Raw genomic sequence first — 13,000 nt, forward strand, 5'->3', positions numbered from 1 at the left:
TCTCTTATCTTGAATGCAGTAACATGGGCGCTGAGACTCAGGCTCCAGATTTCCTACTCTGCTTCTATCTGCTTAGATTGGGGATCAGAGACAATACCCGTCTATATGGAGGCACATCCGCCATTCTTACCATCTTTTCTCTCACTGGTAGAGATGTAGCGAACTGTTCGCCGGCGAACTAATTCGCGCGAACATCGGGTGTTCGCCGCGGTTTTTTTTTGGCGCCGCGTTTTTTCGCCTTGGTTTTTCCGACGCGTTTTTTCGCTTCGTTTTATCGCCTATGCATATACATAGGAATAGCTTGCGTTTTTTTTTTTTGCGTTGTTTTTTTGCGTTTTTTTTTGGCGCTTTTTTTGGCGTTTTTTTTACAAGTATTTTTCAGATAAATTTTTGCCCTTGACCCCCCTCCTGCATGCCACTGTCCAGGTCGTGGCACCCTTTAAACAACTTTAAAATCAGATTTCTGGCCGGAAATGGCTTTTCTAGGTTTTAAAGTTCGCCTTCCCATTGAAGTCTATGGGGTTCACAAAGTTCGCGAATATTCGCGAGTTTTGGCGAAAGTCCGCGAACATTTTTGCGCGGGTTCGCTACATCCCTACTCACTGGCAGCCGTGCGATCTACAATGTATGAAAAGCTTCGCACAGGAGAGACAGAGGTGGATGTACTTACCTTATTCCTCCCATGATTCCTAGTTATGGCTTGAAAGCGCCACATAGTGTCAATTAAACCCCTAGTATGGGAGTTGCAGTTCAGCATATTTCACTTTCTTCTACTTCTTTCAGTGCGCCCTATCTATGCCTTTAGTCTCCACTTGATTTAGCCACTTTCTTTTTTGTTTTTATTCATTGTATAGAATGGATATAATGTTTTTATTTGCACTTAGTGACATCACATTTCGCGCCAACATGTGTTTATCAGTGTGCGCACTCTCCCACTATTGCTCTGAGAAAGGCTGCGGAGGCGGCCGAAACGTTAGATGTATTTCTGAATAAATCTCATTGGTCACATTGAGACCTGCGAGTGCGGCACAGCCTTTCTATTTAAGGACTGCACACAGGCACAAGAGACTTTACTTTAGACGTGAGTGCCTGTTTATACGCATATTATATATATATTTATACCTATAAACAGGACCAGCACACCATTTCACAGCAATTCTTCTATTTATTCACCGTAAGTTCCAACGTTTAAGTCCCTCCTGGGACCTGTATCAAGGACATTGTGCAAGTGAAAAATAGAAACTTAAATAGTACAAAAACTAGAAAAAAAACTAGTGACATCATAATTTGCATAAACTCATTATCCAATGCCATCACAGTGCAAATCATATAATTAACTAATCCAATGGTACATAGTGTTACTATATAAAATAGTCACTGTAATTTCTCTCTCTCACCAGTAGGTGTCAGTATACATTTGTGTGACTTTTCCAGTTTGAAATCCGTGTAATACTCATATATCCATAGAATGTGCTTATTGTGTAAAACATCTATTACGGAAATAATTTTTTTTTTATTTTTTAAAATACAATTCCCTTGTTTGTCTCTCATTTCAAACTGATGTTAGCCACCTTGACTATGTATTCACCCAGTTTATTCAACCGAGGAAACAGCTAAGCACCAATTGCTCATTGAGGGGCCACACAATTTTTTTATTTCTGTTACAGAGGTTTTACACATCTGCAAAATGGAGGCCCAAATGCATGGGCAGAGAATAATATATATTTATGGCACATACGCATGTATAGTGGGTTTTGGTGGGGCATTTTCGAGACGTTTTCCCTTCGGATTCTTTGATAAATACCTGACATTCGTGTAGTTTAGTAGTGGTTTCAAAAAAATAAAATAAAAAGGAGATAAATATAAATTTAATAACTCTGCCCCCTACATGTGCGTGTTTTTTATTTTAGGCATATTGTGGAACCCCCATTGTGGCACAGCCACTGACTGGTTTTAACATTGTAAGTGCAATATTAGTTCCAATACACCTAGTAAAGAAAGGTGTTTGCACTATGGGTGATCTTCCTGCTCTCAGTGGCCCCCAGTGTTTTACACCAGATGCAGTGTGGGGGCCCCCCCTTATGCTTCATATGAAGCACACTGTAACCCCCAGTGTTTCACAGCAGGCACATTGTGGGCCCCCTTATGCTTCATGTCAAGCACAGTATGGATCCCCAGTGTTTCACGCCAGGCACCGTGTGGCCCTAAGCATTTGATGACAGGCCCCCCATCCATGTTACCAAGGAGGTGCAGGCAGCTTTGAGTGGTGAAAAACACTTTATGTACAACCCTGTGAGGCACATTTTGTGCACTTGGGATATTTATAGTTTCCAAACATTTAAGCTTCAGCCCCTCAGGTTATTCAGGGAGGTTCCGCCATAGAGCAGCCCCGATCTGTTTCCACTTTAACTCCCAGAATTCTGTGCCGCTCTCTGTGCCTCTCACTGAATGAATATCCCACGTGTGTCTATGCAAGCGCGGCATTGTGTCTCCCCTGGGGCGGCACCGAATACTTGTTTTTGGGATTTGAACAAATCCAAACCTTTATTTACGTAATGGAGAAAATGTGCACAAAGAATTTTCCAATCTTCTTCAATGTGTGACCAAAAGTCACAGGATATTTATGATCAGATTCAGTTTGGCCAGGCACAATCTATAAAGGCTGGAGTGGGCAGATGTCTAACATAATATCCAGAACTTCCTGCTTTCAGCTCTCTAAGCTGTTAGTTAGTCAATGACTTTAGGGTGGGCCACATGGGACATAACTGTCAGTTTATGAGCCCACAGGTCAGATTCAAATGCAAACTAACTGACAGTTATGTCCCATAGGCCCCTCCCCCTCAAGTCACTGATTGGTTGCTAACTAACAGCTTAAAGAGCTGAAAGCAGGAAGTAGTGTTCTGGCTATTATGTTAGACATCTGCCCACTCCAGCCTTTATAGATTACATTTTTTTCCACTCAGTCTGTCTATTTTACCCAGTATTTACACTGAACTGTTCCTTTAATGTTGCCATCAGCCTCTCGGTGGCCTCCCTGACCAGGTTTCTCATAGTGTCCCCCCAACCCAGAGGTACCATACCAGGGGGCAGTTAGTGCAGCCAGTGCCACTGGGCATAGAAGGGATTGTGTGAGTATTTAATGCTGCTAATTCCCTGTATTCCTTCCCCTGTCCCAACTGACCCACAAACTCACATCCCATTCCCCCTCTCTCCCTTACCTAATGGAACAGACACACAGAATAAATAGAACTTTTTTGATACTGTTTTCTTTATTTGTATTGTTTCAAATATCTATATATAAAACAAATGTTCTGTACTCACTCAGGAATGTATGACCAGCACATTTTTAGACAGTTATTGTAAACTCAAGGGGGGTGATTAACAAACATTGGTGCTAAATTGCACCAGTGCAGTTACCCATAGCAACCATTCAGGCCTTTTATTTTCTAACTTGTAGTAGGCTGTTCATAGCTAATTGCTTATTGGCTGCTTTTGTAAACTGCACTTGTGCACCCAATGTTTGTGAATCTGCCCCTAAGGAGCCCAATATCCCGGGAGCTATTCCATAGTAACACATAGTAACACTGCTAAGAATTATCAGGCTTTAGCCAATGGATAGCAGCAGGATGATTCATTGCAAAGCACAGAAAATTGTGCTTAGAATACAAATGTTTTCATAGCAAAAATTGGACACAATGTGCCCCAGTACAAAAAGTATAAACACACAAAATCAAATTTCTTCTTTTCATAATTTTATCCTTTTCAACTATGGCTCTGCCTGCCATAAAACCCCAAAGGCTTTGTATCTCTGTATATAAAATACTCTCACATTCATATACACATAGTTGATCAATACCAACCAGCATATACAATAAGTACATCAAAAATAGCATTTCATAAATATATCCATCCATCCATCCAAACATATACACACTCACACACAGTAACACAATCAGCCCAGCAAGGCAAGATATGTTGCAGTAAAACTGGGCACAAAGTGCATGAGTCCCAATGTGAGGGAACATGGCCATTCAGTGGCTGCCCTGCTATTATTAACAGCTTTAGGGGTTATGTAACAAGTCAACAGGCAAATAGACCAAAAGGATTCTGGGAACAAATTCCTTAAGGCTCTACCTAAGCTGAATGTATGAATGGCACTAAGTTTGCCCAAGGACAGTAACCCATATATCCCTATATATATATACACAGGTATGGGACCCGTTATCCAGAATGCTCGGGACCGAGGGTATTCCGGATAAGGGGTCTTTCCGTAATTTGGATCTCCATACCTTAAGTCTACTAAACAATCAATAAAACATTAATTAAACCCAATAGGATTGTTTTACATCCAGTAAGGATTATTTATATTTTAAATGGGATCAAGTACAAGTTACTGTTTTGTTACTACAGAGAAAAAGAAAATCAGTTTTAAAATTCTGAATTATTAGATTAAAATGGAGTCTATGGGAGACGGGCTTTCCGTAATTCGGAGCTTTCTGGATAACGGGTTTCCGGATAAGGGATCCCATACCTGTATGTATATATATATATATATATATATATATATATATATATATATATATATACATAACTGCACCCAACTTTGTGTCTTTCACACAGACTTGGCACTATGTTGCATACATACAGTAGTAACATATTTAACTTTGGTTTAAAAGACTCCAACATCAGTACTAACTGTAGCACAAAAGCCTTAGATTTTCTGTTTTTGTTCAAGAACTCATCCAGGCCCCTCTTATAGGCATTAACAGAATCTGCCATTATAATAAAAAAATAAGTACATAAAAGAAATAAAAATTAAAATTAACAAATAAAAATAAGTGCACTCAGTATTGTCTACAACAATAAGGCAGGAATGCAAAGGAATAATCCATTTTGCACAAAAACAATACATTTTGTTTGGTGTAAGAAAATACATGTACACAGTTTTAAAAAACATTATTTAAAAAAAAAAAATTATGCCTGCATCGTCTTACAGCTACTCCAGTGCCAACGTGACAAGACTGTGAAATATGTTGGCGCTTTAACATGATAATAGCAGTAATAATAACCCTGACCCACACAAACTCAGCACCTTTGGCAGAAGCCCTGCCCCTGGGAGGAGCTTCCCCTGATGTCAGTCCTGCTAGCGCCGTCTCACCCACCAGTCAGAACTGTCTCTTTAAGCTCAGGTAAGTGCCAGCAGCACAGAGTATGGGCAGGGAATCAGCAGAAAAGGAAATGGGGGGCTACTGGGGCATCTTTGGGGGCACAGAGCTTCTCTGCTAAAGGGCAGGGGTAGAGTTGGACTGACAGAAGCCAAAAGCACAAGGGCTCAATTAATTAGACTAAAGTGCAGGTCTGGGCAGTATTTACTGAACATTTATTAGAGATGTCAGGTTTAAATCTAAAGCTGCGCGTACATATAAAGAGCCGAACGAGCGTCTCTTTCCCCAATATTCCCACTCTGAGCTGGGTAACATGGGGCTGATTCATTTGCTGTGAGGGCACATCCAGGAGCTGATGGAGTCCTTGCCCTGACAGAATGTTTAAACCTGCTCTGACTGATTTCAACCAGATATTGGCTGGACAGGCCCCATATACAGGCCAATATGCTGCTGATTCAGTCCCTGCATGGCAAGCTTAGCTCCTCACAACAATAGTAGGCAGTGAAGTGATATGTAGTACTCTGGGGGTGGTGACAATTCTATACATTTTTTTCCTTGGGGTTGTCCCCCTTGGAAAGGTTTTTTCTTGTTTATTACCCAACACAACAAAAGTAGGGGCAGCTGATTAGAAGCCCTACTGTGGGCTATGAGCAGGTTTGGGTCACTGGGAACATTTCTAGCAGGTTAACTTCCCATCTCTTAACTGGTCAGGGATTAAGGTGAATTCATGGGCTTACTCAGGCAATGGCCCACTGCAACCTGTGGGGTCCCGGGGAACCCCTGGGGGTAACTGATAGTTCCCCTTGACACTAAAGAGCAAAAAGTAGCTGCAATGGTGGGGTCTGATAAGCCCCTCTGGCTCAGTGTGCATAGGCTGTGCCCCCCACCCCCATCCAAAGCTGGTCCATATTTTATTTAAAAAAAAATTAAAAATAGGGGGAATATGATATTGTGCCACCTCTAACACACAAATCCCTTTAATCTTAGGTGGATGCAATGGGGAAAAGTTCAAAGATTTATAGAGCAAAACGGATGCATTTCCCATGTAACAGCTACCATTGGTTTTGCCCTTATACCTGTACAGTACTTTGTGAGTGATCTGCAGATTTTTTCCCTTGAGTTCCATGATCAGATGAGGTAGAGCCAATAGGGACGTACCCTGCAGCACATATTCCATTCACTGGGGCTGAGGGAACATTGCCATGAGTCCCATGATCAGATGGGGTACAGCCATTAGGGGTGTATCCTGCAGCACATATTCCATTCACTGGGGCTGAGGGAAATGAAATGTAATTAATCAATATATTATTCACATTCTGTGTAATCAGCCAATCAATCTACATGTGCATATCCATTTAAGAACCCCAATATGTAAGTGTTTAACCCCAACTGGATAGGCTGGAGTCTGGCAGTGCTGTTGCACTTTCCCAGTGCTGAGGTACAATAATCTGATATAGCCCCAGTGTAGGGGCAGGGTTATTCAGCTTATACACACACAGTAATGTATAAAGCTCTAAAGCAAACCATGAGTAATATATAGGGCTTGGGGGGCTGCACTGAGCCCCAGTGTCTGGGAGATTCTGTTCCCACACCCACATACTCTGTATAATATTATCCTCTTGCAAAACTATTATGGCTCAAACTCCTAATTCCAACCCTCCCATTCATTTCAGAGGGAAAGGATTAGAAATCTGCTGCCTCAAATGTCTCTTTAATACTAATTTACTCCTTAATTATCAGAACTACATTTCTAAAAATCCCTTGTACTCTCTATTAAAGCCGCTTACCTTCCTCGCTGTGGCGCGCATTCTGTTTGCCTGCAACGAAAACATTACTCAGTGTTGAATACCCCGCTGAATACCCCGCTAAATACCCCGCTAAATACCCCGCTAAATACCCCGCTAAATACCCCGCTGAATACCCCGCTGAATACCCCGCTGAATACCCCGCTGAATACCCCGCTGAATACCCCGCTGAATAACCCGCTGAATAACCCGCTGAATAACCCGCTGAATAACCCGCTGGCTAAACACAGACTGTCGGATCCCATAGCTGCACTGAAGGTCCTGTAGCAGTAACAGTAAATAAGAGGACAGGGGAGCCATTACTCACAGTTATCCGGTGCCGCCAGGAGTCGTTCTGCAAATGAAGGGGGAGATCATGTTGTTATTTACGTTTGGGGGGCGGAGAGACTTAAGAAAATTAGGCTAATGCCACACCATGCAAATGGCATATATTTTTGGCAAGCCGAAGAGCGCTTGCCAAAAATATGCGCCATACGCTCCTACCTGAGCCTGCAAATGAATCAAAGGAATACGCTTGGGTGCAGGCACATGTAGCCCAAATAGGAATAAAAACGTCTAGTTTTTATGCGTATTTCAGCTACATGTTCCTGCACCCGAGCGTATTCAGTTATTCATGTGCAGGCACAGGTAGGTGCGTATGGCACAAATTTTTGGCAATCGTTTTTCGGCTAGCCAAAAATATATGCCATATGCCAAGTGTGGCATTAGCCTTAGGTTGGAAATACAAATGGTGAGAAACCCACTGCCCAGAACCCACAGTGTCACTCTCTCCTGGGAATAAACGTGTGAATTCATTTACACAACTGAGTCTGTACAAACCCATTATCTGTTCTAATTCTTAGGGGCCCGGGGCCCGGCATTGCTGCTAAGTTAAAGGATAAGTAAACTATAAAAAATGTAATATCAGGTTGCCCGGGGGGGGGCTTTTCCAGGCACTTTACATTTATTATTATTTTCTAGTTTTAGAGATATTTAACCTTTTAGCTGCCAGACATTTTGGTCAAAGTGGAAGTTGTATTGCCAGACCGTTTTTGAACATTTTGCGCACTTTCACTCTAGGGGCCTTTCCTTGGGGCGTGTGGTGTGGGCCCTTTTACAGAGTTAGCTGAAGCTTGCTTGACAAATTGTGACTTTTTCCTTGAAGCAGAAGGCAAAAGTGTTACACAGCTCAGTATAGCACAGCATCAAACCAGCAGAGCAGTCTGTACAGAGCCTTTCCTTGCAGAGAGACAAAACCAGACTGATTGTTACTAACTGGGAGTGGCCTTTCATACCCAAAGCTCCCAGCATGCTTTGTAATTCACTGACATCATGCATTTTAAAATTAAACAAATATTAATTTCAACAACAATTACATGTACATAAGAGTCTGCACAGATTACAAGAAAATTCTCCTTTAAACAAAGTTTAGCTCTGCTAATGCCCATGCCCAGCTGCCAATCACATTAGGCCACACCTTTGTGTTTCACCAAACCCAGAGTAAACTGAACAATTTGGAAAAAACTCAGGTAAAAACTTACTTTTAACTTTAAATGTTTAAAGTTTGCACTTTTATTGTCAAAAGTGTGTTGCACATCTTTGTGACAAGTTAAAGATTTTATTTTATATATATGTAACCCTTTCTTGGCACATTCACTTAATATAGGCTGTATTTTCACAGGAGATGTGTGTTCTCAAAGAATATTGATACTGGGAACTGGGAACAGCGCAGTGCCTCCACCTAGTGGACACTGAGGAACAAACCTCTAGGGGATTTCCACTAGGAAATAATCACACACGGTTTGCAGCAATATTAACTTTATATAACTTTTGGACATAAACAGTACAACAGCTTTTGGGTGACTGATAATCCTTTCCTGAGGAAACTTGGGAGGGCTATCCACGCTGGTACAGTCTCTGTACTTGCCCAGCCCACTTTAGATCCGGATAGACCCCAACCCTTAAATCAGTTCAGTCCCTTCCCCAAGAGCTCTTTAGTCCCCCCAGGTAGCGCTACCTGCCCCAGAGTACCTTCCCTGTTGAAAGGGGTGGCTGCTCCCACGTAGCAGGCAATTGCAATACATGTTCCTCCAGGGGACACACACACACAGAGTTCCACAGAGGATTTTATATTCCCAGGCAGCCCAGCAGACTTTTATCCTTTCCAGTCTGAACACACACTGTTTGTGCTAACTGCTCACTCTGGGTCTCTGTCTCTGAACTGGCAAACAACAGCAGGGGCTCCCTTTATAAACTGCTGGGCCCGCCCCTAGATTTTTGGCTCCAAAGCTTAGGCACACCTCTCCCAGACGTGCACTGGGGCAGCAAGCCAACTGGATCCCTCCCCAGGCTGTAGCTAGGCTGGATGAGATCACAGACTGAGAAACAGGGGATAGGGTTCTCTGATCCCCTACATATATAACAGCACAATCATGGAATTTTAATAGGAAGAGTACTTAAGAATTACATTTTATATACATACAGACGGACCTATTGATACAAGTTTTCTTATAGCCAGTACAGTGTGAATGCAAACCCTTATGAACAGCTGCACACAAGGATTTATTCACAGACACTGGCATTTTTATCTTTCTCTAATTATAATATGCCAATTAGGATTTGGATTCACACAAGTACTTTCCAAAGACCTAATGCCGGCCTTACGGCCTGAGATAGTGGCCACATTTCCGTTAGCAGCCGCAGGAGCAGCTGTTGCAATTCGGGTGGATGTGGCTTGGTCTGACCTGGGACTGGGCCTGGGAAAGGGAACAGTTTAGGTTCCTGAGGAATTACAATTTATACACATAAATATTCCATTCCAACATGTCATGTATATCAGGTGCCAATAAATCTCTTTAGGTACTTACTGAGTTCCTTGCTTTGATGGTATATATACCCAAAACTAACAATCAAAGCAGCCAGACAAGGCCAGAATACAATGTAGCGACTGTACTGATCCCGGCATGTTACTGGAAGTCCTGTTTCTATAGGAAAAATATACATAGAATTAATTAAGTACAAGGTAGTGTTTTATTATTACAAAGAAAATTAAATCATTTTTAAAATGTTTCATTATTTGATTAAAATGGAGTGTATGGGAGATGCCCTTCTCATAATTCAGAGATTTCTGGATAATAGGTTTCCGGATAATGGATCCCATACTTGTACCAAGCTTTAAAGAAGAACTTTAAGTATGAACAAGTTTCACAAGTGCAACGGCATGAAATATTCCTACAAATATTTCTCTAAATAAAATTAGCCCTGTAAAGGCAATGGAACCCGCCATGATTTCAGGTGTTTGTTACCCGCCTGAACTGTAACAAGATGGCTAAAGGCTCAGAATCACTTGGAGCCACTGGTGGAATCGTGGGACAGGCGACCGATACACAGAAACGCAGACTGATGTACAGTACCTGCCAGTGAAGCTATTAGATACTTGGGCACCCCAACACAAAAATTACAACACAAGGCAATTCCCTCAGACAGTGCAGGTAACTTCACCCACTGAGACTCTAGATAAGGGATTTTCACCGGAATGATTGACAGCAAAGGCAGCCATGTTATGGGATTCTATGGAGCCAATACACTGTATGTGGCACAAACTACTGATACAGAAAAAACAATAAAGACTAATCAGAATGACTCACCTCTGATCTGTTTGGAGTGATATTTGCTTTGATTTACTGAATTCAATACAGTGCAAGTGATATTAGAAGAATCTGGTAGACTGATAATACTAAAGATACAATACAAACTCTTCTCATCTCTGTACACTTTTTCCTTTGATGGGATGACTCGGTTCCCCTGGGTATCAGTCCATATGAGGGAAGGTTCTGGAAGCCAGCCACAGGACTCACAAAAGGCAGTGTCATTACTTGTATATGTGTTGGGGGAAATTACAGGGAGACTTCCCACAGCTACAAACAGAGAAATGTAATTAGCTGTGCAGTTGTACTACCTGGCTAAAAAGCTTGAATATCTAGGGCAGTACCCCTAATATTGCTCTAACGGACTTCCAAGATGGGCTTTCATGAGTATTTAAGACAGCAAATAGATATTCTCCCCAAATCTGTCCCTAACTGGCCTTTAAACACATGCTCAGTACACACAATACAAAATTTGGCAAGTGTGCAACACACACACACAATCAGTTTTTTATTTTTTACTGTGTGTTTACTGTGTGTTTTACTGTGTGTAACTGACATGAGTACTAATTACATTTTATTTAATCAATCCTGTCTAACTCTCTCCCTGTCTCTCTCTTAATCCCAACCTCTACATTCCTGGAACATCTTGTCTTTTCTTGTGTTAGTAACTTTCTCTGCACCACAATCTGCTCTCTGTCTGGCTTTCAGCCTGCGCACCCCACAGAGACACCTTATGTACAGTAGCAAATGATCCCCAGGCTGCCGAGGCCAAAGGACACTCCCCTATTCTCATTCTCCTGGACTGGATCTTCTTCTGCTTTTGGTACTGCCGACCATTCTATTCTAACACAAATTCTCTATTCTCTGGGAATTGGGATTCAAGCTGTTTCTTGGTTCTCATTCTACCCTTCTGACCGCTCCTTCTCTGTTACTTTTGCTAACAAATCCTCTTCCCTCATTCAGCTCAGTGTGGGGGTGCCTCAGGCAGTGCCCCGAGGCTGCCCCCATTTGGCACCCCCTATCCCCCCCCCCGGGCCTCAGGGTTCTGCATTTCTCCCTCTGCTGCTCTCCCTGTACATTCTTTCTTTAGAAGACCTTCATTTGGCCTGAAATATTGCTTATATGGAGAGGATATCCAGATCACTAACTGCTTCCTAGTTATCTCCTCCTGGATGGACCAACTCCCCCTCAAACTGAACCTACAGAGCATATGATCTTCCCACCCAAACCCGGCCTTTTATTATTACTAGAGATGGCATGACCATTAACCGTGTTAAGTTTTAGTGAGTCATGTGACAGAAATTACATCACTAAGCTAAAATTATAACTGATGATATCACGAAGCACCGTTTATAAAAATATGATTTACAGTTTGGTCCCATAGGGAAATGACCAAACTGTATATTATAAGAATAATATATACAGGATATTCATGGCTCTTGTGTATTATAAAGAAAGAATGCACCTGTTACTGTAAAGTGAAAGAATATTAAAAGTGTTACACGCCCTATATGATCATAGATCAGATCTCTTAATATTGTTGTATTTTACAAAAGGGGTAGAATGGTTACAAAAGACAGTACAGTGTATTGCTCTCTTAGATGAATGTGAATTCCACATCATGGCTGTTCTTATGGTCTCTTATGGTTAATAAAACCCTTGTACTAATGTGGTAATTTCCTTCTTCCAGTCCCAGTGAATGATCCCCATTTGCCTGTACAATTCTACGAAATGCTGAATCTAGATTTTATTGAACGTATGCCAGTGTCATAGAACAGAATTACCGACACATTGAGTGCCTGCTTATAGGACAAGTATGCAACACCACTAACCTACAGAATGGCGTATTACTATTACTGCTTAGCAGTACTGAACAGGGCCAGGATAGAAAGCAGCAGAGGCAGAACCTATAAGAATGCTAAGTGCAGACTGAAAGGGGTATTGGTTGTTTCTTTTTATAGCCTATGAGGGATAAGCTCTTACCACACATATGCTATAATGGGTAATAGAATTAAAGGCATGTGTGTATTCACTATAAAAGTAAAAAGAAGCCAAGCCTAGGCCGGCAGCCATAAATAGTTCCCTGCACGCTTTACTGTTAACTTATCCTGTAATGTTTATGCAGTGCTAGTGTGTATGGTATCTCTGGAGTCAGAATGGGAAGACAAAATGGCTGAATAATGTTTTTCCCAAAAAGTGAGGGGCAATATCTTTCATTAAGGGCTTAGGCACCATAACCTATAAATATACCTCTGTGCTGTACCCTGTTAATTCAATATAACTGCACCTCTGTAAGCAGCTAACCTGCCCAGATCCACTTGCCCATCACAGGATGGTACTCAGAGGCCCACTAGTACTGCCAGTGACCCAGGGAATAATGAGCACTTATACATGGTCATGTCTA

At 41.8% G+C, this 13,000-nt stretch overlaps 1 protein-coding gene across 3 annotated transcripts in view; it reads right to left on the reverse strand.

Annotated features, from left to right (window-relative positions):
- Window positions 1-4,778: 4,778 nt before the first annotated feature.
- The window catches only part of LOC100494525 (butyrophilin-like protein 10), a 39,592-nt gene continuing 31,370 nt past the window's right edge, over window positions 4,779-13,000 (reverse strand). For 2 of the 3 annotated variants that reach the window (XM_004919163.4, XM_031890771.1), the window contains 5 exons: window positions 10,597-10,866; window positions 9,817-9,933; window positions 7,278-7,304; window positions 6,953-6,982; window positions 4,779-6,438 (listed from right to left, as the gene is read on the reverse strand). In XM_004919163.4, coding sequence (XP_004919220.2) covers window positions 6,236-6,438; window positions 6,953-6,982; window positions 7,278-7,304; window positions 9,817-9,933; window positions 10,597-10,866 — 647 coding nt within the window. In that variant the 3' untranslated portion in view covers window positions 4,779-6,235. The remainder of the gene's footprint in view (window positions 6,439-6,952; window positions 6,983-7,277; window positions 7,305-9,816; window positions 9,934-10,596; window positions 10,867-13,000) is intronic. The other variant, XM_012953501.3, reaches the window with a different exon arrangement.

This window comes from Xenopus tropicalis, chromosome 8, assembly GCF_000004195.4.
Source record: "Xenopus tropicalis strain Nigerian chromosome 8, UCB_Xtro_10.0, whole genome shotgun sequence".
In the NCBI taxonomy this organism is placed as follows: domain Eukaryota; kingdom Metazoa; phylum Chordata; class Amphibia; order Anura; family Pipidae; genus Xenopus; species Xenopus tropicalis.